This window comes from Carcharodon carcharias, chromosome 2 (assembly GCF_017639515.1).
Source record: "Carcharodon carcharias isolate sCarCar2 chromosome 2, sCarCar2.pri, whole genome shotgun sequence".
Taxonomy (NCBI): domain Eukaryota; kingdom Metazoa; phylum Chordata; class Chondrichthyes; order Lamniformes; family Lamnidae; genus Carcharodon; species Carcharodon carcharias.
In genome coordinates, this window is record NC_054468.1 from 42,344,987 (window position 1) to 42,372,375 (window position 27,389).

Genomic DNA, 27,389 nt, shown 5'->3' on the forward strand with positions numbered 1-27,389 from the left:
GGCCCTGGGTATTTTAACTTCCAGGCCTCATGTAAATACCACCTGCTGACTTCCCACACACACATTCCAGGCAGCAAACAGTAAACATCTGTGCAAAGAGGCATACTGATGAGCAGTGAAGTCAATCCCTTTCAATATTTGATGCAAGGAATCCCGACATGAAGATCAGAGGGAAGATTTTCTTGAGTCTGTTCAGAGGTATGTGCTGAGTCTGGCAAATATTGGAACAATGAGCAGGTCAGAGCACGCACCACTTCATCACAACTGAAGACTAAAAGGTTAGAAAAACAGAGAAAAGGGAGGCGAGGGTGTTGCAATTAACAGATATGCCAATCACAGAGACAGATTGAACTTGCAAATTGCTTAATGCAAACATGTAGGATGATAAAAATGATAATCAGTGAGGTAATAGAGAAACACAGAAAGGATCAAAACATTGTAAATAATAAGAGAATCAAGAAGGCAACAAAATGGGGGGAAAAAAGAGTAGAAAAAAAGGAGTGCCAAACAAAGCAGAACTGAAATTTCAACAGCAAACCCTGGCTAAATGCTGTGGCTCTGCCAGTCCAATAACATAATTCATCGCAACAGGGTCAGATCTTTCACATGTACTGAGTTCTGATAAACAGTCTCCACTCTAAATGCTATTTCCTATTTCCTTCCAACTAGGAATCCATAGACTCATCTGATCATATCCAGTGTGTGGTATTAAGATGTTTGATCTCAGCTACACACCAAAATTAGTAAAGTCAATGTTCAGATCAGAGAGCTGTAGTGTACTCAGAAGAAAGATAAAATGCTGTTCCTAAAACCTGCATTGATCCTGCACAGAACAGTGCAGGAGACTAAAGACAGAGATATTGTATGGAATCTTTTAGAGGTTACTGGGGTCTGGAGAGCCGGTGAGAGCCCCACATCGCCTCTTTTAATGAAGGCTCGCTGCATCTTGTTCCGTTAGGCACTTGGCAGACCAACTGCGAGCCTTCTGTGAGATCAAGTATCCCAGGGCTGAAAGTCCTGCTCTCCCCCAAGAGCTGCTAGCCAATCAGAGGCCAGCAATTCTATTGAACGGCAGCACTACTGGGAAGGCAGTGGCTACTGCCAGTACAACACCCAACTGAGGCCGAGTATCATCGCTGGATCCCAGGCCAGAAGGAAGTGATGATGGGATGGGAGTGGTTGTAGGGTAGTGGTTGCAGGGGAGGGTGAGGAGCGAGATGTCAGCAGCAAGCGAAGGAAGGTGCCACTTAGTGGACACCCTTTCCCAATGCGAGGTCCCTTGATCAGGCACTGAGTGCCCTTGAACGAGAGACTAGCACCTCCCTGTGGGAACCCGAAAGCAAACCCTGTGTGGGTTTGCTTGTCGTGTCCCCCACATGGCGAGCCCCATGCCTGGCACTGGGTTAATGCCAGCGGTGAAAGGATGAGGCCCTTAAGTGGGCATTAATTGTCCAATTAAGGGCCTCAACTGGCGGTAGGTTGGGAAGGCCATCCACATCCTTCCCAACACAGACTTAATTGGGTGGGGGCGAGAAGGTGACAGGAGAGGGCACAAGATTCCACTCATCAGGTTGGGATAGAAGGGGGAGTTAAATGGCAAGCCACAGGGAATTCATGATCTTGCTTACAAACATAACAGAGGGAACATGCCGCATAACCTACATTTGGTTTGTTTAACAGGACATCCTACTGTGGGTAAATAGACGGTTGTTCACCTCCTGCGATGAATGAGGAAAAACAACTAGAAGTAGAAATTGTGTATAAGAGAACAAGGGTAGAATTGAAGCTTTAGTCTCTCTAGAAAGCAACAAGTGGAAGGGACAATGTTTACTGGAAGCTTAAGCTATTGGAAACAGGACAAATCCAACCAGGCCAATTACAGCCCCATCAGTCTACTCTCCATCATCAGTAAAGTAATGGAAGGGATCATCAACTGTGCTATTAAGCAGCACTTGCTTAGCAACAACCTGCTCACTAATGCCCAGTTTGATTTCCGCCAGGGCCACTCAGCTCCTGACCTCATTACAGATGGTTCAAACATGGACAAAAGAGCTGAACTCCCCGGGTGAGTTGAGAGTGACTGCCCTTGACATCAAGGCTGCATTTGACCAAGTGTGGCATCAAAGAGCCCTAGCAAAACTGAAGTCAATGGTTTTCAGGGGGACTCTCCAGGAGTCATACCTAGCACAAAGGAAGATGATTGTGGTTGTTGAAGGTCAGTCATCTCAGCTCCAGGACATCACTGCAGGAGTTCCTCAGGGTAGTGTCCTCAGTCCTTCCTTCCACCATGAGGTCAGAGGTGAGGATGTTCACTGATGATTGCACAATGTTCAGCACCATTCGCAACTCCTCAGATACTGAAGCAGCCCATGTCCAAATGCAGCAAGAGCTGGACAACATCTAGGCTCAAGCTAACAAGTGGCAAGTAACATTCGCACCACACAAGTGCCAGGCAGTAATCATCTCCAACAAGAGAGAATCTAACCATCGCCCTTTAACGTTCAATGGCATTACCATCACTGAATCCCCCACTATCAACATCCTGGGGGTCACCATTGACCAGAAACTGAACTGGACTAGCCATATAAATACTGTGGCTACAAGAGCAGATCAGAGGCTAGGAATCCTGCAATGAGTAACTCACCTCCTGACTCCCCAAAGCCTGTCCACAATCTACAAGGCACAAGTCAAGAGTGTGATGGAATACTCCCCAGTTGCCTGGATGATTACAGCTCCCACAACACTCAAGAAGCTTGACACTGTCCAGGTCAAAGCAGCCCACTTGATTGGCACCACATCCACAAACATTCACTCCCTCCACCATCAATGCACAATAAAAGCAGTGTGTACCATCTACAAATGCACCAAGGCTCCTTAGACAGCACTTTCCAAACCCACGACCACTACCATCTAGAAGGACAAGGGCAGCAGATAGATGCAAACCCCACCACCTCAAAGTTCCACTCCAAGTCACTCACCATCCTAACTTGGAAATATCTTGCTGTTCCTTCACTGTCGCTAGGTCAAAATCCTGGAACTGCCTTCCTAACAGCATTGTGGGTGTACCTACACCACATGGATTGCAGCGGTTCAAGAAGGCAGCTCCCCACCACCTTCTCAAGGGTAACTAGGGATGGGCAATAAATGCTGGCTCAGTCAGCGAAGCCCACATTCTGTGAATGAACAAAAAATATATGTCAGAGAGGGACTTACGGCAGGGGGTCTGTGGTGGCAGCTTCATGTTGGAAAATCCAGACATAAAAGAAACACAGAGATCCTGCCGAATTTAACAATGGGACCATATCTGAAATTTCCTTTTCCCTTTCATGGCTGGTTAGCAGCCAAGTTGAGGCTGGCTGGTTGTCATGTGGGAAGGTCTATGCTGGAAAACTGAAGACTGGGAACAGAAAGAAGGAAGGGAGCTTTTGTGGTATCAGAGGTTGGGGTTGAGGTTGTATGGGGGAGGTAAGACCATGGGTATGGCGGGAGATTATGGGGGTTTGAAGGTATCAAGGGGGTTAAAAAATTGTGGGGGTCTTGAGGAAATCATAGGCTGTGGGGTGATTTTTGGATGATGAATGGGTGGAGGCATCCGGTTGTGAGTAGGAAGCTGATTGCAGGGATGGATGCGAGATTTTGAGCACCCGGCTATTCTCGCCTCCCTTCAATTACCAGATTTCCTGATGGAAAGTGTAGCCTAAAGTCACTAAAATTTGAAACATATCGCTCCATTAGCACATTTAAATAGAACTCTCGAGGGCAGGTAAATTGCATACACCAACCCATCTCCATTAAAACTAGAAGCGGGAGCATTTACAATTGAAATTTTAACCTGTGCTCCCAGGCCCCCTCCCTCCCATTGTTGGGGTGAGGATGTGGAGAGTGGGGTGTGGTAGTGGTCAGCAGTGTTAAAATTTCCCCCTAATGTAGTGGTACTTGGATTTTCATATATCAATATGATGAACCTGTGACTTGTACACTGGAAATGCATGAGATGATTTGTAAATTTATATAGCTGAATATCCCTGAGGACCTTATTTGGAGTGATATCATCTGATCTTCATATGACCATTACGGGTGAGGACACACTGAAATAGAAAACTGATGAGGATCCATGTCAGTCAAAAACAAAAACAGAATTACTTGGAAAAACTCAGCAGGTCTGGCAGCATCGGCGGAGAAGAAAAGAGTTTCGAGTCCTCATGACCCTTCAACAGAACTAATATTAGGAGAGGGGTGAAATATAAGCTGGTTTAAGGTGGGGGGCGGGGGGGAGTGGAGGTGAGAAGTGGGAGGGGGGTGGTTGTGTGGTTGTAGGGACAAGCAAGCAGTGATAGGAGCAGATAATCAAAAGATGTCACAGACAAAGGAAAAAAGGGGTTTTGAAGGTGGTGATATTATCTAAACGAATATGCTAATTAAGAATGGATGGCAGGGCACTCAAGCTACAACTCTAGTGGGGTTGGGGTGGAAAGACTAGCAGGGCATACAAGATTTAAAAATAATGGAAATAGGTGGGAAAAGAAAAATCTATATAAATTATTGGAAAAAACAAAAGGAAGGGGGAAGAAACAGAAAGGGGGTGAGGATGGAGGAGGGAGTTCAAGATCTAAAGTTGTTGAATTCAATATTCAGTCCGGAAGGCTGTAAAGTGCCTAGTCGGAAGATGAGGTGCTGTTCCTCCAGTTTGCGTTGGGCTTCACTGCAACAATGCAGCAAGCCAAGGACAGACATGTGGGCAAGAGAGCAGGGTGGAGTGTTAAAATGGCAAGCGACAGGGAGGTTTGGGTCTTTCTTGCGGACAGACCGCAGGTGTTCTGCAAAGCGGTCGCCCAGTTTACGTTTGGTCTCTCCAATGTAGAGGAGACTGCATTGGGAGCAACGAATGCAGTAGACTAAGTTGGGGGAAATGCAAGTGAAATGCTGCTTCACTTGAAAGGAGTGTTTGGGCGCTTGGACGGTGAGGAGAGAGGAAGTGAAGGGGCAGGTGTTGCATCTTTTGCGTGGACATGTGGAGGTGCCATAGGTGGGGGTTGAGGAGGAGCGGGTGATGGAGGAGTGGACCAGGCTGTCCTGGAGGGAATGATCCCTATGGAATGCCACCAGGGGGTTGAAGGGAAGATGTGTTTGGTGGTGGCATCATGCTGGAACTGACGGAAATGGCAGAGGATGCTCCTTTGAATGCAGAGGCTGGTGGAGTGATAAGTGAGGACAAGGGGGACCCTATCATGTTTCTGGGAGGGAGGAGAAGGCATGAGGGTGGTTGCTTGGGAGATGAGCCGGACATGGTTGAGGGCCCTGTCAACGACCGTGGGTGGAAAACCTCGGTTAAGGAAGAAGGAGGACATGTCAGAGGAACTGTTTTTGAAGGTAGCATCATCAGAACAGATGTGACGGAGGCGAAGGAACTGAGAGAATGGGATGGAGTCCTTACAGGAAGCGGGGTGTGAGGAGCTGTAGTCGAGGTAGCTGTGGGAGTCGGTAGGCTAGTCTTGGATATTGGTGGACAGCCTATTACTAGAAATTGAGACAGAGAGGTCAAGGAAGGGAAGGGAAGTGTCAGACATGGAACATGTGAAAATGATGGAGGGGTGGAGATTGGAAGCAAAATTAATAAATTGTTCCAAGTCCCGACAAGAGCATGAAGCAGCACCAAAGTAATCATCGATGTACTGGAGAAAGAGTTGTGGAAGGGGGCCAGAGTAGGACTGGAACAAGGAATGTTCCACATACCCCATAAAGAGACAGGCATAGCTGGGGCCCATGCGGGTACCCATAGCCACACCTTTTATTTGGAGGAAGTGAGACGAGTTAAAGGTGAAATTGTTCAGTGTGAGAACAAGTTCAGCCAGACAGAGGACAGTAGTGGTGGATGGAGATTGTTCGGGCCTCTGTTCGCGGAAGAAGCTAAGGGCCCTCAGACCATCGTGGTGGGGGATGGAGGTGTAGAGAGATTGGACGTCCATGGTGAAGAGGAAGCGTTTGGGGCCAGGGAACTGGAAATTGTTGATATGACGTAAGGTGTCAGAGGAATCACGGATGTAGGTGGGAAGGGACTGGACAAGGGGAGAGAGAAGGGAGTCAAGATAACGAGAAATGAGTTCCCTGGGGCAGGAGCAAGCTGACATGATCGGTCTACCGGGACAGTTCTGTTTGTGGATTTTGGGTAGGAGGTAGAAGCGGGCCGACTGATGTTGGGCGACTATCAGGTTGGAAGCTGTGGGAGGAAGATCTCCAGAGGAGATGAGATCAGTGACAGTCCTGGAAACAATGGCTTGATGTTCAGTGGTGGGGTCAAGGTCCAGGGAAAGGTAGGAGGAAGTGTCTGTGAGTTGACGCTCAGCCTCCGTGAGGTAGAGATCAGTGCGCCAGACAACAACACCACCCTTGTCAGCGGGTTTGATGACAATGTTGGGGTTGGAGTGCAGTAAGTTCAGAGAGAGACAGATTAGAATGGGTAAGAGGAGCAAAGAAATTGAGATGACTAATGTCACGCTGACAGTTCTCAATGAAAAGATCAAGAGAAGGTAAGAATCCAGAGGAAGGGAGGGAGGGATCCAGGTGGAGGGAGAATATTGGAGGTGATGACCCCACCACTGAACATCAAGCCATTGTTTCCAGGACTGTCACTGACCTCATCTCCTCTGGAGATCTTCCTCCCATAGCTTCCAACCTGATAGTCGCCCAACCTCGCACGGCCCGCTTCTACCTCCTACCCAAAATCCACAAACAGAACTGTCCCGGTAGACCGATCATGTCAGCCTGTTCCTGCCCCACGGAACTCATTTCTCGTTATCTTGACTCCCTTCTCTCTCCCCTTGTCCAGACCCTTCCCACCTACATCCATGATTCCTCTGACACCTGACGTCATATCAACAATTTCTAGTTCCCTGGCCCCAACCGCTTCCTCTTCACCATGGACGTCCAATCCCTCTACACCTCCATCCCCCACCAGGATGGTCTGAGGGCCCTTAGCTTCTTCCTCGAACAGAGGCCTGAACAATCCCCATCCACCACTACTGTCCTCTGTCTGGCTGAACTTGTTCTCACACTGAACAATTTCTCCTTCAACTCGTCTCACTTCCTCCAAATAAAAGTGCGGCTATGGGTACCCGCATGGGCCCCAGCTATGCCTGTCTCTTTATGGGGTATGTGGAACATACCTTGTTCCAGTCCTACTCCGGCCCCCTCCTACAACTCTTTCTCCGGTACATCGATGATTACTTCGGTGCTGCTTCATGCTCTCGTCAGGACTTGGAAAAATTTATTAATTTTGCTTCCAATCTCCACCCCTCCATCATTTTCACATGTTCCATGTCTGACACTTCCCTTCCCTTCCTTGACCTCTCTGTCTCAATTTCTAGTAATAGACTGTCCACCAATATCCAAGACTAGCCTACCGACTCCCACAGCTACTTCGACTACAGCTCCTCACACCCTGCTTCCTGTAAGGACTCCATCCCATTCTTTCAGTTCCTTCGCCTCCGTCGCATCTGTTCTGATGATGCTACCTTCGAAAACAGTTCCTCTGACATGCCCTCCTTCTTCCTTAACCGAGGTTTTCCACCCACGGTCGTTGACAGGGCCCTCAACCATGTCCGGCCCATCTCCCACGCATCCGCCCTCACGCCTTCTCCTCCCTCCCAGAAACATGATAGGGTCCCCCTTGTCCTCACTTATCACCCCACCAGCCTGTGCCTTCAAAGGATCTCCTCCGCCATTTCCGCCAACTCCAGCATGATGCCACCACCAAACACATCTTCCCTTCACACCTCCGGCGGCATTCCGTAGGGATCGTTCCCTCTGGGAGACCCTGGTCCACTCCTCCATCACCCGCTCCTCCTCAACCCCCACCTATGGCACCTCCCCATGTCCACGCCAAAGATGCAACACCTGCCCCTTCACTTCCTCTCTCCTCACCGTCCAAGCGCCCAAACACTCCTTTCAAGTGAAGCAGCATTTCACTTGCATTTCCCCCAATTTAGTCTACTGCATTTGTTGCTCCCAATGCGGTCTCCTCTAAATTGGAGAGACCAAACGTAAACTGGACGACCGCTTTGCAGAACACCTGCGGTCTGTCCGCAAGAAAGACCCAAACCTCCCTGTCGCTTGCCATTTTAACACTCCACCCTGCTCTCTTGCCCCCATGTCTGTCCTTGGTTTGCTGCATTGTTGCAGTGAAGCCCAACGCAAACTGGAGGAACAACATCTCATCTTCTGACTAGGCACTTTACAGCCTACCGGACTGAATATTGAATTCAACAACTTTAGATCTTGAACTCCCTCCTCCATCCCCACCCCCTTTCCGTTTCTTCCCCCTTCCTTTTGTTTTTTCCAATAATTTATATAGATTTTTCTTTTCCCACCTATTTCCATTATTTTTAAATCTTGTATGCCCTGCTAGTCTTTCCACCCCACCCCCACTAGAGCTGTAGCTTGAATGCCCTGCCATCCATTCTTAATTAGCACATTCGTTTAGATAACATCGCCACCTTCAACACCTCTTTGTTCCTTTGTGACATCTTTTGATTATCTGCTCCTATCACTGCTTGCTTGTCCCTACAACCACACAACCACGCCCCCCCTCCACCTCCACCACTTCTCTCCCCCCCACCCCTCCACCTTAAACCAGCATTTATTTCACCCCTCTCCTAATATTCACTCAATTTTGTTGAAGGGTCATGAGGACTCGAAACGTCAACTCTTTTCTTCTCCACCGATGCTGCCAGACCTGCTGAGTTTTTCCAGGTAATTCTGTTTTTGTTTTGGATTTCCAGCATCTGCAGTTTTTTGTTTTTATCTCCATGTCAGTCATATGTGTATGATGCCCATTACAGTCAGTGCTCAAGACTACACTTACCTGTTTTCAGAATCAAAGGCGTAAGTAAAAAGCTACAAAGATGAGGGAGGATAACGAAACAAAGTACATTTAAAACTGATGAACATGAGGAAGCCTTAGACACTGTTGTAAATTTAATACAATTGACTCATAAAAATGGTAATATTTATTTACAAAGGCCTGGTATTTTGCCAGGCGTACGGTGTTGATTATGCAAACCTACAATGAAGCGTTATATTTGTTTTTCACTCTCCATGACAGGCCATCAATGATAATTCCAAGTGTTTACACTCTAACAGAACCTCTGAATACTCAAGTGGCTTTAAAGCTATTACAAATTCAGTCTGAATTGATTCTATCATTGCACCCCCTAATGCAAACATTAACTCATTTTGTGACCCATTTTAACCCTTATATTGCCAACAGAATATTTGTTTCTAAAGGTGGAGATGGTTTGTTTTAGCAATTAAGTGCACCCTTAAATAATGTGATAGACTAATTGTTCAATCTGTTATTTGGACAAAAAGGCAAACTAAAGAACCTATTCAGGCACGAGTATGAGTTGATTTAAAAATAAATAATATTATGCACATGCTTAATTTCTGAGAGTGACCAAAAAAGGAAAGCGTCAAAATAAAAACTCTGATTGAAAAAGTCAGGGAATGTAATTACTGGGTTTTGTTATTTATTTTACACTGAATTTCTTTTCTAATCTCTTCTGCTGGAGGCATATACTCCTTGCTAGAAGATAGTCCTATAGTGCCAGATATTCTCCTGTGCATTAAGCAAACGGCCGTTGGTGAATCTTGACAGTGGGTATTGGCAGAGTGATCCTAGACGAGTATGAACACCAAGCAATTTTATTCCCCTCTAACCCAGAGGCACTGCAGCTAATTTGAGTATCCCAACCATCACCCTTATTCATGTCCATTAACTTAACTAGACCTAGGGCACAGTTTTCCCTGCAGGTTTCTGAACCCCATCGCAGACTTAAACGGAGGTCAGAGCCTGCACTGTGTGAGAAACAGTCACTCACCTGTGATTTTCCCTGGAATGGCCAGTTAATGCCCAGAGGGCGGGCTCACCATCCAATTAAGGGCAGCGGCCAGGCTTTCAAAGTTAGAAGGCTAATCAGAGGTCTTCCAGCCTGAAAGAAGCAGCAGGATGCCATGACAAGTAAGTCAGGGAGAGGGCGCCTCAAAATGGAGGCACCTTCTCTCCAACTTTCCAAACTTATAATAAAAATTGCCTTTTCAGCCAGGCCGTCATCATGGGGGCCAGGCGGATCAAAGCCCTTTACAGGGCAGCAAACACCTGCAGCCTTACAGGCAGGGAGACAACTAAACTGGAATCTGGAGGCTGACTGGAAATTCCCAGTTAGCCTCCTTCAACATGCCTTAATAGGCCTTTAACTATTTCAGTGGGCTACCCTCCCTTCGGGCAAGTAACTCTTTCAGCTCCACATCCCAACTCTGGAAAAGAACATAAGATAAAAGAAATAGGAGCAGGAGTGGACCATTCAGCCCTTAGAGCCCGCTCTGCCATTCAATGAGATCATGGCTGATCTTCTACTTCAACGCCATTTTCCTGCACTATCCCCATCTCTCTTGGGCCTGAATTTTACCTTCTGAGTACACCCGAAGTCAGCATGGCCAGGAGCAGACATAAAGCCCTCTCCCAGCCAAGATCGCACTGTGAATGCAATCTTACACTGGCTGGGCAATTAATTGGCCTGGAGAAAGGCTGGGCACTGCCGTTGGGGGTGGGAAGAGGGCGGGCGCTGATGTCACCGTGGGTGCAGGTGAGCGCTTCCACTGAGCTCCCTGAAGGCAGACAGATGCCTCAGGAAGCTGCAGACCTCTAAATAATAAAAGAAAGCACAAAAATGATGCAAAAAAATGTCCATGCAGCACAATCAAGCACCTGAAAGCATTCCTCATTAAAAAAAAGTCCCCAGATATTTCTTTTTATTTTAAATGCTAAAGGAGATTTCATCCCACCCTTGGATGAAGTTTCATCAAAAATATAAAGCCTGCCTGCTGCTTGGTCCATCTGCCAACCATAAGGTTGGATGGGTCACAAAAAATCGCTTTCAATTGGGGCGTTAATGAACGTAATTGCCCGCTTAATTGTCGGCGGGCGCTCTTCCGACTTTTGCACACGCCCACCTGTGGGACGTAAAATTCAGTTCTTGATGTTTTTAATATGTAGAAATCTCTCAGTCTCAATCGAACATACTCAACGACTGGACCTGCATAGCCCCCTGGGGCAGAGAATTCCAGAGATTCACCACTCTCTGAGTGAAAATTTCCTCTTCATCTCAGTCCTAAATGACCTGTCTCTTATTCTGAGACTGTGTCCCCTGGTTCTAGACACCCTCCCGCCCAGCCAGGTAAAACATCCTTCCCGCATCAACCCTGTCAAGCCCTGTAAGGATTTTGTATGTTTAAATGAGATCATCTCTCAAAGGCAGAAAGTCCAGAGAATAAAGGCCCAGGCTATTTAATCGTTCCTCATAGGACAATCCCTCTATCCCAGGAATTAATTTAGTGAATCTTTGTTGCACTTTCTGTATGGAAAGCATGTCTTTCATTGAGTAAGGAGACCAAAACTGTACACTATACTCCAAGTATGGTCTCACCAAGGCTCTTTACTCCCATACTCAAATCCTCTTGTAATAAAGGCCAACATACTATTTGCCTTCTTAATTGCTTGCTGTACCTGCATATTAGCTTTCAGTGACTTATGAACAAGGACACCCAAATGCCTTTGATGTTTAACACTTCTATCCTCTCACCATTTAAGAAATATTCTGTATTTCTGATTTTTCTACCAAAGTGGATAACCTCACATTTCTCCACATTGTATTCCATCTGCCAAATCTTTTCCCACTTGCTTAGCATCTCCAAATCCCTTTGAAGCATCCTCCTCACAACTCACACTTCCACCTAGTTTTGTGTCATCTGCAAACTTGGAAATATTGCCTTGAATCCCCACATCCAAATCATTGATATAGATTGTGAATAGTTGGGGCCCAAGCACTGATCCTTGCGCTACCCCAACCTGAAAATGGCTCATTTATTTCTTCTCTCTTTTTTTTGTCCTTAACCAGTTCTCAATCCATGCTAGTATATTTTCCCCAATTCCATGTGCTCTAACTTTGTTTACTAACCTTTTCATCTGGAACCCTATTAAAAGCTTTCCACATCCACATCCACCGGTTCTCCCTTATCCATTCTGCTAGTTACATCCTCAGAAAACTCCAATGGATTTGTTGAACATGATTTCCCTTTCATAAATCCATGTTGACTCTGCCCAATTCTATCATTATTTTCTAAGTGTCCTGTTATCATATCCTTTATTATAGATTCTATAATTTGCAGGGGCGAGGTGGAGCTGGAGAACTGGCACGATGACCAGTATGCAAAATTCCGCAACACCCATCTCCATTCTTGGCCTTGCCAGGGCCTTAAAATTCTCCCCCTAAGATCAAACCTGGGTCTTTCTCATCTGTATGCCTCAGCTAATTAGTGGATAAACTCAGAACCATTGTGGAGCTTTGGTGATCTCTCAGTGGACTGGTAGCTATTATTATCACCAAATTTAGAAGCTCTCTGTGTTAGAAAAAAATTCAAATTCCCTGTTTTCCACTGAAGATGGTGGAGCTGGGACAAAATATGCAGATTACTCACCTGTGCATAGATCTGTATAGATAATAGTGCTAATCATATAAAAATATTGAGAAGCAGACTTAAGTATTTCTAATTTAATAGTGTAATTATGAATAGTCTATTGAATGTGTTCTTTGATGTCTAGCAATGATATATACGATCATAATTTTGCATTTTCAGAGTACTGCATAATTACATGATTTGGCGCATTGTTGTTGCTCTGAGTGAACATCTTTCCACACCATTCAGAGATGCAATTCATGAGTTCTCTAAAGAATTAGATGGCACAGAGAAACAGATTGATCTGGGTAAAATGTGCTTAAACCAAGCCAATAAACAATTTGGTATGGCTTTGGGAGCTCTTTTTGTTGAAGAATACTTCTCATCTTCCAGCAAAATAAAAGTAAGTTCTTTTTCCATTAAGATCCTGACAGCAGAATAATTTAACACTTTTGCATTATCATGCAAATAAGCCATCAGCTTATAGAACTATGATTATTTTTATTGTGATAAGGTACAACAACTAGTTGAAGACATTAAGCATGCATTTGATCGTCAACTAGATGAATTAGATTGGATGGACGAAAAGACAAAAGAAGCAGCAAGAGCAAAGGTCTGTTGCAGTAATCCTACTGAAATATCATTAAATAGCACTAAATAATATTAGGTTTTTATATCGGATTTAGCATCATGTAATTAGCTTTGACGTGAAATGCAGTCTAAGATCAATGATAATCCATCAGTCCTCGTCCCCTTCTGTAATTAGATTACAGCTGTACATTGTCAGTTTGACTTATTTGCATGTGAAAAAGAAAAAATTTGTATTATACAGTACCTTATCATGCCTCTTAGAAATGTCCCAAAGTGTTTGACATAGAACGAATTACATTTTTCAGCTACCCTAGTTACATGGGTAAACCCTGTCTTATAGTATGAAAGCACAATACTGCGGATGCTGGAAATCTGAAACAAAAACAAAAATTGCTGGAAAAACTCAGCAGGTCTGACAGCATCTGTGGAGAGGAAGACAGAGTTAATGTTTCGAGTCCGTATGACTCTTCATTAGAACTAAAGAGACATAGAAATGTGGTGAAATATAAGCTATTTAAGGGGGGGTTGGACAAGTGAAGCTGGGTAGAGGGCCAGTGATAGGTGGAGGCAAAAGAGAGATTGCCAAAGATGTCATAAACAAAAGGTCAAAGGGGTGTTGATGGTGACGATATTAGCTAAAGGATGTGCTAATGGTGACATTAAAGGTAGAAAGCAGGATGAGCAAGTGACAGATGGCCCTAGTCGGGGTGGGGTGGGGGGAGGGGGTGTGGGATCGAAATATGCTAAAAGATGGAGATAAAACAATGGATGGAAGTACATTTTTAAAATAATAATCGAAATAGGTGAGAAAAGAAAAAAAATATAAAAATATATAATAATTATTAGAAAATAGGGGATCAAAAAGGGGGTAAGGATGGATGAGAGATTTCATGATATGAAGTTGTTGAACTCAATGTTACTTCTGGAAGGCTGTAAAGTGCCTAGACGGAAGATGAGGTGCTGTTCCTCCAGTTTGCATTGAGCTTCACTGGAACATTGCAGCAGGCCAAGGACAGACAGGTGGGCATGAGAGCAGGATGGGGTGTTGAAATGGCAAGCAACAAGAAGGTCTAGGTCATGCTTGCGGACAGTCCGAAGGTGTTCTGTAAAGTGGTCACCCAGTCTGCTTTTGGTCTCTCCAATGTAGAGGAGACCGCATTGGGAGCAGCAAATGCAGTAGACTAAATTGTGGGAAGTGCAAGTGAAGTGTTGCTTCGCTTGAAAGGAGTGTTTGGGCCCTTGGACAGTGAGGAGGGGGGAAGTAAAGGGGCAGGTATTGCACCTCCTCCGATTGCATGGGAAGATGCCGTTGGAGGGAGTTGAGGTGTAGGAGGTGATGGAGGAGTGGATCAGGGTGTCCCAGAGGGAATGGTCCCTACAGGGGGGGTGAAGGAAAGATGTGTTTGCTGGTGGCATCATGCTGGAGTTGGCAGAAATGGCGGAGGATGGTCCTTTGAATGCGGAGGCTGGTGGGATGATAAGTGAGGACAAGGGGGAACCTATCATGGTTCTGGGAGGGAGAGGAAGGTGTGAGGACAGATGCGCGGGAAATGGGTCAGACACAGTTGACAGCCCTGTCAACCACCGTGGATGGAAAACCTCAGTTAAGGAAGAAGGAAGACATGTCAGAAGAACTGCTCTGGAAAGCGGCATCATCCGAACAGATGCAACGGAGGCGAAGGAACTGAGAATGGGATGGAGTCCTTACACGAAGCAGGGTGTCTTTTGGTATATATAGTCTTGTAGTGTTTAATGTTGCATGGAATGTGCAGTACTAACTGTAAACACAGTACGGGTTCAGTGTGACCTCTAACAAAAAAAAATTCAAATGTCAGATTGAACTTAAAATTTTAGTAAGTGGCACAACTTAAAAACATGGAATTAAGGATGTTTTTCATTATATTACAAGGCAACAGCATGTCAAGGTTGAAGCTTGAGGACCTTACTAATGAAACTTGAACTCCATCAAATGTTTATACCATAGATTATGTTTCAGAATAATATTCTGTGCAGTAAATACTATATTAACTTTTTGCCAGTATGGCTAATAAGATAGTCAGCAGTTCATGGGAATCTCTTGTCATCAAATCATGTGATTTTAACAGCAGTAGAATTGGGATTTATTTCCCTGCATGATGTAGGAAAACTACAATGTCTCTGAATATTATAATCTAATGTACTTTTATTGTTTGCAGCTTCAGTATATGATGGTCATGATTGGCTATCCAGACTTTTTATTAGTTACTAATGCTGTTGATAATGAATATGGTGTAAGTATTGAAAATTTTTGTTTCCAAGTGTTTCTAAGAAAAATGACTATTATTAGCAAGCATCCTATATATTTTAGCTGGTTTAATTGATATCACCAGATTGCCATATTATACTAGTTTAGAGTTGGTTGAAATGTGAATGATTAGCAACCCGTGATGCACTATTAACACTGTGAAGAATGCCTAACAATATCCTCTTCATATCCAGTAGAGGACTGTTCAGTATTTAACCACAATGGCATGTACATTGATAATCAAAAGATAAACACATACAATATATACATCTTTTTGTAGTTGTTAGTTTTAATTTGTTTCCAGGAAACAAAATTGAGTAATAATTACTTCGTGTTGGGAACCCAGTTTAACTTCTGAAAATTAGTATAGGGAGACTGGGAGTGCTAGCAGTTTGCAGGATACATGGATGGGTGGAGGATGCTCTTCCCCTTTCCTCTTCTCCCCCCAAAAATAAACAAAATAAAACTAACAACCACAAAATTGATAATATGTATTGCTCTGCACTAACAGGCAATAGTAATGCAAGGCTAGCACATGATGCTTGTAGATCTGTTGTTCAGTACATGCTGTCCAGAGATTGAACAGTCCAAACAGTAGTAATAAGATCAAGACCTCTTTGGAATCACAGAAAAACAGTAAAGCAGTAAAATCCCTTTGATAGCATCAGGTATGGGCAAATTTCTGAAATCTATAATTTAAGGTAGAATTATTAAGCGTATAGAAATGGGTTAACCAAGAACAGCCAGTTAAGTTTCTTAAATATATTTGACAAATTTAACAGATTTTTTTAGAAGAAATGTTTAAGAGAATTGACAAAGGCAATGAAGCAGTAGACATAGTATATGTGGGTTTTTAAAAAACATTGAATAAGATATCTCAAAAGAGGCTTGTAAGAAAAATTCAGACAATATGCTAAAGGTGTTTCAAAGAGCTGACACAGGCACAATGGATCAAGTGGCCTTTTTCTGTGCTTTATCATTCTAAGGTTCCATGGTTTTAAATAAGAGGAAATGTGGCAATATGGAAAGAAAGCTGAGTTACAGATAGGAAACAAAGGGTCAGGAATATGTTGCTTGTATCAGAAAAGGGTTGAATGCACTTTTATTTTCAGTATGTATAGGAATAGGAAACACAATTTGAAAGTTTCTGATAAAACAAGAGTAGAAGAGTTTGCAGATGGTGAGAAGAACTACAACAAACTGCAGGAAGATGTAGAAAGGTTAGTGAAATTGACAGATTGATGCCAGGAAGTGCAAACGATATATTTTTGAAGGTAAATCAAGAAATAGGATTATACTCAATGGAAAATTGTTAAATGGTGTGAATGAACAAAGGGACAAATGCACAAAGGATGAAATTCAGCTTTGGTAGGGCAATAGCTATTGGGTCAGCGGGAACGCAGCAAGACCGGCAGGTATAAAGTGGCTGTGCAGAGCGAGAACACCTGGGGAAACGGAGTGAGACAAGCAGGTGTAAAGAGTGGCAGCAGAATAGAGTGAGACAAGCAGCAGGAACACATCAATAGCAGCATTGAGAACTCACTGAGGGCAGCAGTGGGAACACAGTGAGATAAGGAGCAGGAACACAGTGAGAGCAGCAGTGGGGACAGAGTGAGATAAGCAGTGGGGACAGAGTGAGATAAGCAGCGGGTACAGAGTGAGAGCAGCAGAGGGGACAAAGTGAGGGTGGCAGTCGGGACAGTTAGGGCGGCAGCGGGGACACCGAGAGAGCGGCAGCAGGGACACAGGGAGAGCAGCAGCGGGGACACAGAGAGAGAGGCGGCAGGGACACAGAGAGAGCAGCAGCAGGGACACAGGGAGAGAGGCAGCGGGGACACAGGGAGAAAGGCGGCAGGGACACAGAGAGAGCGGCAGCGGGGACACAGAGAGAGCGGCAGCGGGGACACAGGGAGAGCGGCAGCGGGGACACAGGGAGAGCGGCAGCGGGGACACAGGGAGAGCGGCAGCGGGGACACAGGGAGAGCGGCAGCGGGGACACAGGGAGAGTGGCAGCAGGGACACAGAGAGAGCGGCAGTGGGGACACAGAGAGAGCAGCAGCGGGGACACAGGGAGAGAGGCAACGGGGACACAGGGAGAGTGGCAGCAGGGACACAGAGAGAACGGCAGCAGGGACACAGGGAGAGAGGCGGCAGGGACACAGAGAGCGGCAGCGGGGACACAGAGAGCGGCAGCGGGGACACAGTGAGAGTGGCAGCGGGGACACAGTGAGAGCAGCAGCGGGGACACAGTGAGGGTAGCAGTGCGGACACAGAGAGAGTGGCAGCGGGGATACAGTGAGAGCGGCAGCAGGGACACAGAGAGAGTGGCTACAGGCCCACAGTGAGGGCGACAGAGGGGACACAGTTAGGGTGGCAGAGGGGACACAGTGAGGGCGGCAGAGGGGACACAGTGAGGGTGGCAGTGGGGATACAGTGAGGGCGGCAGCGGGGGCACAGAGAGAGCAGTACTGGGGACACAGAGAGAACGGCAGCGGGGATACAGTGAGAGCAGCAGAGGGACACAGTGAGAGCGGTAGCGGGGACACATTGAGAGCAGCAGCGGGGACACAGTGAGAGTGGCAGCGGGGACACAGAGAGAGCAGCACCGGGGACACAGAGAGAGCGGCAGCGGGGACACATTGAGAGCAGCAGCGGGGAGACAGTGAGAGCGGCAGCGGGGAAACAGAGGGAGCAGCAGCGAGGACACAGTGAGGGTGGCAGAGGGGACACAATGAGAGTGGCAGTGGGGTTACAGTGAGAACGGTAGCAGGGATACAGTGAGAGCGGCAGCGGGGACACAAAGAGAACGGCAGAGGGACACAGTGAGGGCGGCAGAGGGACACAGTGAGGGCGGCAGAGGGACACAGTGAGGGCGGCAGAGGGGACACAGGGAGCAGCAGCGAGGACACAGTGAGGGCGGCAGAGGGGACACAGTGAGAGTGGCAGCAGGGTTGCAGTGAGAACGGTAGCAGGGATGCAGTGAGAGTGACAGCGGGGACACAGAGAGAACGGCAGAGGGACACAGCGAGAGTGGCAGGGGGGACACAGAGAGAGCGATGGACATAAAAGCTGGGGTGGTTCAGAACAGAGCAAACAGCATAAGAGCAGGGAAGTCTTGTTAGAACTGTACAGGGCATTGGTGAGACTGCACCTGGAGTACTGTGTACACTTTTGGTCACTTGCATTCACCAGGCTGATTCCTGAGATGGATGGATTGTCTTATGGGAAATGGTTGAGCAGCTTTGGCCTATGCACATTGGAGTTTAGCAGAATGAGAGGTGATCTTTTTGAAGCATACATCTCTGAGGGGGCTTGGCAGGGTAAATACAGAGGGAATGTTTCCCCTGAAGAGGAACATAGAACGACAAGTACAGCTTTAAAATAAGGGGTCTCCCATTTAAGATGGAGATGAGGAGGAATTCCTTCTCTCGGCGCATCATTGGTTTGGAATTCTCTTCCCCAGAGAGCAGTGGAGGCAAGGTCATTCGATATATTCAAGCTGAGTTAGACAGATTTTTGATTGACAGGGGTATGGGGACCAGGCAGGAAAGCCGAGTTAAGGCCATGATCAGATTAGGCATAATCTTATTGAATGGCGAAGCAGATTTAATAGGCCTAATGGCTTACTCCTGTTCCTATTTCTTGTTTTTATTAAGAGGTGACATTTTGAAAATGAAGTATTGAATTTCAGCCTTTATACAACTATATTTCTTAAAATTTCTTCTCCTGTTTTAGTTCGAAGTGGACGAGAGAACGTATTTTAAAAATGTGCTTAACAGCATAATGTACAATATCAAACTCTCAGTGAATAAAATACGGGAACAAGTGGACAAGACTGCGTGAGTATTTTTCTCTTTCACTTTCTGCAACAAACCCAACCCAATAAAAACCATAATATTGTTATTGTGTTGGTGTTATGCATTACTGGCTTAGAGTGCAGACATACTGCTCTATGAATCTTGTCAATCTTAATTTCTGTAGGGACGCACTGAATATAAACCAGATGCTTTACTCAGGTTCCTGAGCTGTATACTTAACAATTGTAAATTGCTGTGTTGTACTCTTTGTTGATAATTATATTGTCACTGAAATAATTTTCAACAGAACTGTGATAAATTTGCAATTCAAAAATATCTTTGTTTACAGATGGCTACTTCCTCCTCAAACTCTAAATGCTTATTATCTATCCACACAAAACCAAATGGGTAAGTAAATATAGATCAAAATATCATTAGGTTGATTATGAGTAAAGTCTCATTTTCTACTACAACTCTTAGCTGTGTTGTACATGTATTTTATTGTTTCATAATTCAGGCTGTTTTATTGTTTTTGCCATTTTTGGATGTATGTCCTAGTTATACCTTCCTGAGACTAGACTTTTCATTTACTAAAACCCTTCACTTGCAGCAATTTCTGGAGAATAGTTCCTCCACACAAGATGAAGCAATTGCCTCACACCGCATCTAAAAGGACATAATTCCCAAGGGAGGTGTTTTGTTGATGTGGATTAGAAAAATTAGGCACCCCAATCAATATTTTCTTGCATCTTGTTATTTCCCTGAATTCCCACTGCTTAAAGTTAATTAGCAACTTTTATGTGGAATTCTTGTTAAATATCTTATGGAAGTCTAAGTGCACAGGACTATGGGATTTACCACAGCCAGCCAGTGTTGTCACTTCCTCAAAGAAATTAAGGAGATTAATCAGGCCTTATTTTCCCTAACTAAAGGTGTACTGACTTCTGTTTACTAGGTTGTTGTTATTGCAGATCAAGTGCAAATTTACTTCTGTTAATGTGTTAAAATGTAGAAATGAAAAATTACATTTTTTTCTGTATTGCATTTCTGTGACAGCTTGATCAGCTAAGAATATAATAATTAGAATGTTGTGTTTGTTATTTGTAAGGATTTGTTATCTGTTTCTTATTTTTACCTTGACATTCCTCTACATTTATAACTGGACTCTAGGCAATGCAAACATTTTTTTCAATCACATGGTCCTAAGTTGTCATTATTGTCAGAAATATAAAACAGATTGATCAAAGAAAAACAATTAATCTTTAAGCTGCAGTGATTTCATGATCCCAGCAGCGAATCTACACTTAGAAAGAGCAAAATACTGCGGATGCTGGAAATCTGAAACAAAAACAAAAATAGCTGAAAAAACTCAGCAGGTCTGACAGCATCTGCGGAGAGGAATACAGTTAACATTTCAAGTCCATTTGACTCTTCATCAGAACTAAGGAAAAACAGAAATGAGGTGAAATGTGGTCCACTCCTCCATCATCTACACCTTGACCCACTCCCACGGCACCTTCCCATGCAACCACAGAAGGTGTAACACCTTCCTCTTTACTTCCCCTCTCCTCACCGTCCAAGGGCCCAAACACTCCTTTCATGCGAAGCAGCACTTCACTTGCACATCCCTCAATTTAGTCTACTGCATTCGCTGCTCCCAGTGCGGTCTCCTCTACATTGGAGAGACCAAACGCAGACTGGGTGACCGCTTTGCAGAACACCTTCGGTCTGTCCGCAAGCATGACCCAGACCTCCTTGTTGCTTGTCATTTCAACACCCCACCCTGCTCTCATGCCAACATGTCCATCCTTGGCCTGCTGCAATGTTCCAGCGAAGCTCAATGCAAACTGGAGGAACAGCACCTCATCTTCCAACTAGGCACTTTGCAGCTTTCTGGGCTTAACATTGAGTTCAACAATTTTAGATCATGAACTCTCTCCTCTATCCCCACCCCCTTTCTGAATCCCCTTTTTCCAATAATTTATCATTTTTAAAAAAATTTTTAAATATATTTTTCTTTTCCCACCTATTTCTATTATTTTTAAATTTATTTCCATTGATTATTTTATCTCCATCTTTTAGCCTATTTCGATCCCTTCCCCCCACTAGGGCTATCTGTCACTTGCTCTTCCTGCTTTCTACCCTTAATGTCACCATTAGCACATTCCTTAGCTAATATCACCACTGTCAACACCCCTTTGTCCTTTTGTCTATGACATCTTTGGCAATCTCGTCTTTGGCCCTATATCCAGCTCTACCTGTCCCACCCCGTTCAACCAGCTTATATTTCACCTCATTTCTATTTTTTCTTAGTTCTGATGAGGAGTCATACGGACTTGAAACATTAATTGTGTTTCTCTCCGCAGATGCTGTTTTTCCAGCTATTTTTGTTTTTATACTCAAAGAACATTGGCCAGAAATAGGGAAACAACTTCATAACCCTAATTTTCTGACTGATACTCACTTCAAGTTCAGCTGCTTGCAGGAAGCACAGTTTGCCCCTAAGTGTATGCATACAAAAATGTGGAAATCAACCTGTTTGCTAGTAATAGATATATAAACTAACATGAACCAGAGTTGTCAGGATGCAAAAATGTTCCTGCAGTTAAAAATGTGTCTGGCATCTTTTGTATTCACCTCCTCAGTCTTTCCAGCTGGGATTCTGCAGCCTCCACTTTATGATCCTGAATTTCCTCAGTAAGTATTTAAAATCAATAACATGTCCTAGCTCAATATATATTAATCTTCTTGACTACATAAACCACTCTTTAAATTGCTTCATGCCAAATTCTCTGTTGACAGGTCCCTGAACTATGGCGGTATTGGAACTATTATAGGACATGAGTTGACACATGGTTATGATGACTGGGGTATGTTTTTGCCTCAGACAACATCTTATACTTTCTGCTGTTATGTGCCTTAAAACTGGATCAAGTATTTCTATTTCCCTTCTAATATGCAGGGCAGCAATTATAACCAGTGCCCTGGTATTAATTCCGTCACTGCAATCTGTCATATTCTGGTGGATGAACAAGGTATGTGGGAATGTGTTTGTGGCTGCAGCTGAAATCCCGGAGACTTATAATGAGTTTTTTTTAATTATGAACACAGAAAATATTAATGGTAAATAAAAATTATAAGCAGCATTGTCTCAAAATGTTCAGAGCTACTTTGTATTAGTTTTCACAGCAAAGGATGAGGATAAAGTACCAGAGAAACAAGAAAACTAAAAATAAATTAAGAGGAGGAAATAACTGGATTCAATATAAGTAAAAAAAAATGTGATGAAGAAAGTAATCAGATTAAAGATGGATAAATCTCCAGGGGCAGGATTTTTCAGTTGGCGTGCAGAGGCGGGCCCAACATGCCGACATGTAAAATGATGCATGATGACGTTGGGCATGCGTCCTGTCGTCATTGCGCTGTGTAGCGATGTTTCATTCGGCGGGCGCATGCCGAAGTCAGCTGTGCACCCGCTGATATGTAAACGGCCTATTAAGGCCATTAAGGATCTAATTAAGGTTACTGTAAACACTGCCCATCCAACCTTAAGGTTGGCAGGTAGGTGAAAAGGCCAAGTGGCCTTCACGTTTTTAGGAAGCCCCATCCACGAGCAGGATGAGGTTTCCTGAAGCTTTTATTAAATAAATTAAAAATTGTTCATAAATATAAAAACATGTCCCATGAGGGGACACAGTCACAAGAGGGGACATATTTAAATAAATTTATAAACCTTTTATTTATTAATTTCAGAAACCCTTCAAGCTCCCTGACACAGCTCCGTGCCTCAGCGAGATTGAAGAGCTCTTTTGCGCGCATGCATGAAAGAGTGCTGGCCCCGATTTTCCCTCCTCCCTCCACCCGCACAGGTAGCGTTGAGTGCTACCGCTTGCATTTTACACTGGGCAGACCTTAATTGGCCCGCCTGCATAAAATGGTGGCGTGGAGCCAATCGCGGGCAGCGATTGGCCCCATGGTTGCCCCTGCCCGCTCCCACCAAGCCCACCTGCCAACTGAAAAATTGTGCCCCAGGAACTGATGGTGTCCATCCCAGGATATTAGAAGTAGTAGATGAGGAAATTGGTGATGTATTAGTCTTGATTTTCTAAAACTCTCTCAATTCAGGAATTGTCGCCTTGGATTGGAAAACTGCCAATGTTTCTCCATTTTTAAAAATTCATTCACGGAAAAGTACCTTTGCATGTTATCTTAGCCAAAATATTTAAAGTTAGATGGATAAATGAGAAAGGTTACTATTTACTTGTGACTCTACCTTAACCTTTAATCTTTCCTTTCATGTTTCTTAATGTTTTAATCATCTCTTCCTCATTTTTGTCTCTTCTTTCATTCCTTGTATTTTTTTATGAACTGTCTGGAACCTGCACAGCCAATATCTCTCTGGGCAGGGTGGAACTTCCACCCATTGGCCCCAATCAAACTGGAGACTTTCGGGGTTGGACACTTTTACAGAGTGGGCGAGTACCCATGTTACTTCTAGTGCATCTGGGATGCCTAACTCAGGAGGATAGAGTAGGGAGCTGGCCAGTTTTGATTGAAGTGGGGGATCCCTGCTCTCCAACAATTTTGTATCTTTCAATGACTTTAGCAATGCCACACTCCAGGGATCCACAGATGTCCTTTATGTTCATCTTTGCTAAGATTTGTAAGTACAGGAATAATGCACCTGTCACAAAATGGCTCAGAAAATTGATTGCCATAAAGGGGGGAGGAGTTTCAGCATAATCAGGTCTTGTCCTATACTTTCACACTCAGTAGCCCTCCCCCACTTTGAATAATATGTTTGAACACCAAAAATGGCAATGGTATTCTACCCTTTCTTTGCTTTCTCTTTGTTTCCTTCTTTGAATGGGTGTTTCTCTTTTTACTACATCTGTCTCATCTCTGCTCGGTTTTCTGTCATCCATTCCTAACCTTATGAAACTGCTAGTCTTGGCCTTTACAATGTGGTTGTGTGTGTTCATATAGATCAGTTCTTTTCCAACCACAAGCACAAAGCTTTCGGTGGGCTAGAATATGAAGTCAAACTGTTTATGTTCACATCATAACATAAATTTGGTTTAAAATATTAATTTGCCATTTCAACCTAATTAGACAGAATAAAGTTATCTTAAAAAGCAACTCCAAAAACTGTCTTTTGATTACTTATGCAACTAGTTGGTCTGAAGGCCTACTTCTACTCAATATAATCATTTTTCATGCTCTTTGTATCCACCGGAGGTCCCCAGCACCACTGATGCCAGTCTTCAGCCAATTTGATTCACTCCACATGGTATCAAGAAGCGGCTGAGGCACTGGATACTGCAAAGGCTATGGGCCCTGACAACATTCAGCTATAGTACTGAAGACTTGTGCTCCAGAACTTGCCACACCCCCAGCCAAACTTTTCCAGTAGAGCTACAACACTGGCATCTACGGACTAAGTGGAAAATTGCCCAGGTATGTCCTGTACACAAAAAGCAGGACAAATCCAACCCGGCCAACTACCGCCCCATCAGTCTACTCTGGATCATCAGTAAAGAAACGTAAGGGGTTATCAACAGTGCTATCAAGTGGCACTTGCTTAGCAATAACCTGCTCACTGATGCCCAGTTTGGGTTCCGCCAGGGCCACTCAACTTGTGACCTCATTACAGGCTTGGTTCAAACATGGACAAAAGAGCTGAACTCCCGAGGTGAGGTGAGAGTGACTGCCTTTGACATCAAGGCCACATTTGACTGGGTGTGGCATCAACAGGTCCTAGCAAAATTGAAGTCAATGGGAATCAGAGGGAAAAATCTCCACTGGTTGTAGTCATACCTAGCACAAAGGAAGATGGTTGTGATTGTTGGAGGTCGGTCGTCTCAGCTCCAGGACATCACTGCAGGAGTTCCTCAGGGTAGTGCTCTCAGCCCAACTATCTTTAGCTGCTTCATCAATGACCTTCCTTCCATCATAAGGTCAGAAGTGAGGACGTTTGCTGATGATTACACAATGTTCAGCACCATTCACAACTCCTCAGATACTGAAGCTGTCCATGTCCAAATGCAGCATGAGCTGGACAATATCCAGGCTTGGGCTGCCAAGTGGCAAGTAATATTTGTGCCACACAAGTGCCAGGCATTGACCATCTCCAATAAAAGAGAATCTAACCATCATTCAATGGCATTACCATCACCAAATCCCCCACTACCAACATCCTCGGGGTGACAATGACCAGAAACTGAACTGGACTAGCCATACAAATACTGTCGCTGCAAGAGCAGGTCAGAGGCTAGGAATCCTGCGATTAGTATCTCACCTCCTGATTCACCAAAGCCTGTCCACCATCTACAAGGCACAAGGCAGGATTGTGATGGAATACTTCCCACTTGCCTGGATGAGTGCAGCTCCCACAACACTCAAGAAGCTTGACACTGTCCAGGACAAAGCAATCCGCTTGATTGGCACCATATCCACAAACATTCACTCCCTCCACCAGCAACGCATAGTAGCAGTAGTATGTACCATTTTCAAGATGCACTGCAGGAATTCACCAAGGGCAGGATTTTCCCGCGGGCAAGCAAGGGGCGGGGCCTGCTCGCCGCTGCCTAAAATTACGCACGATGATGTCAGGCGGAACTCCCGACGTCACCGCGCCCACTTAATTTTTTCGGTAAGTGGGGGCGCAGCAAAATCAGCTGCACGCCCGCTGACCTGTCAATGGCCAATTGAGGCCATTGACAGAGTAATTAAACTAATTAAAGGACCTGCCCGTCCAACCTTAAGGTTGGCGAGCAGGCCAGGAGCCCCGGCAGGAATTAGAAAAAGCATGAAACCTCATCCATGGGCAGGATGAGGTTTTGTGTAGGTTTTTAAACATTTTAATAAAGTTTTGTAAAAATTATGGACATGTCCCAACTGATGTGATACTGTTACATGAGGGGACATGTCAGGGAAATTTTATTTTTCTATTTTTAGCCTCTTTACATTTAGAGCCGATCTTCCTGAAGCAGCACTTAGCCTCAGAGAGATGAGTGTGCTCTTTCGTGCGCATGTGCGAAAGAACGCACTCTTCATTTTGGGATTCCCCACCCCGCCCGCACAGGGAGTGCATTGCGCTCCTATGAGGACATCATGCTGGGCGAGCCTTAATTGGCCCACCCATGTAAAATGGCGCCGCGCCCCCTATTGGGGGCACCAATTGGAAGCGCGCCTGTGCACGCCCGCCCTTCAACTTCGCTCCCGACGAGGAGAAAATCCTGCTCCAAGACTCCTTCAAAAGCACCATCCAAACCCATGACCACTACCACCTTGAAGGACAAGGGCAGCATTTGGATGGGAACACCACCACCTGGAAGTTCCCCTCCAAGTCAATCACCATCCTGACTTGGAAATATATCGCCGTTTCTTCACTGTCACTGGGTCAAAATCCTGGAACTGCCTCCCTAATAGCACTGTGGGTGTACAACACCACATTGGGTGCAGCGGATCAAGAAGGCAGCTCACCATCACCTTCTCAAGAGCAGTTAGGGATGGGCAATAAATGCTGGCCTAACCAGTGAAGCCCACATCCCATGAATGAATTTTAAAAAAGTAATAAATGAAGCTTGGAGAAATGCTTCACTCATTCCAGAGAATGAAATGCATATTACTTAATAGGTGGTACTTATTACACTGAGTTGTCCAACTGTGAAAAACATGAATTTTGGCAGTTGGTTACATAGAGATGTCATATTAGATCAGAGCTTCATATCCTAATTTCATTCTATAGTGAATTGTCAAATGCAAATACAAAATAACCCAGTTGCAATATAACTGATTCCCAAATTACTATGGAGCTGAGTCCCTTGCAGTTTCAAGAATGTTGGTTTTGTCAGTTTATGAATAAGTTATCAAGTAGTGAATTTCATGGGAACAGAACACTCTACTTTGAGTGAAGTTGGAAGAGTAGGAGTAGAAAATCTTTTTTGTCAGAGTACAAAAATGCTTTTAAATGTAAATTTGCATGTCACATAATGTGAAAATGCCATTGTTTAAAGATGTGGCACAATACTTGTTTTGTTTCAGGGAGTCATTATGACAAATATGGAAATCTGAAAAAATGGTGGACAGAAGAATCCTATGATAAATTTATTAGGAGAGCACAATGCATTGTCAATCTATATGAAAACTTCACTGCTTACAACCAAAGGGTAAGTTTTCCATTGCCCCTTTCTTCTGAATACTCA

The 27,389-nt window shown here is 44.6% G+C and overlaps 1 protein-coding gene across 2 annotated transcripts in view; it reads left to right on the plus strand.

The window, feature by feature from the left end:
* LOC121272638 (endothelin-converting enzyme-like 1) overlaps positions 1-27,389 on the plus strand; it is a 101,627-nt gene that overhangs the window by 46,334 nt on the left and 27,904 nt on the right. The window contains exons 6-13 of one of the 2 annotated variants that reach the window (XM_041179330.1): positions 12,691-12,913; positions 13,025-13,123; positions 15,297-15,371; positions 19,121-19,224; positions 19,532-19,590; positions 21,828-21,879; positions 21,985-22,052; positions 27,229-27,353. In XM_041179330.1, coding sequence (XP_041035264.1) covers positions 12,691-12,913; positions 13,025-13,123; positions 15,297-15,371; positions 19,121-19,224; positions 19,532-19,590; positions 21,828-21,879; positions 21,985-22,052; positions 27,229-27,353 — 805 coding nt within the window. Of the gene's footprint in view, positions 1-12,690; positions 12,914-13,024; positions 13,124-15,296; positions 15,372-19,120; positions 19,225-19,531; positions 19,591-21,827; positions 21,880-21,984; positions 22,053-22,144; positions 22,167-27,228; positions 27,354-27,389 lie in introns of those variants that run through there. The other variant, XM_041179339.1, reaches the window with a different exon arrangement.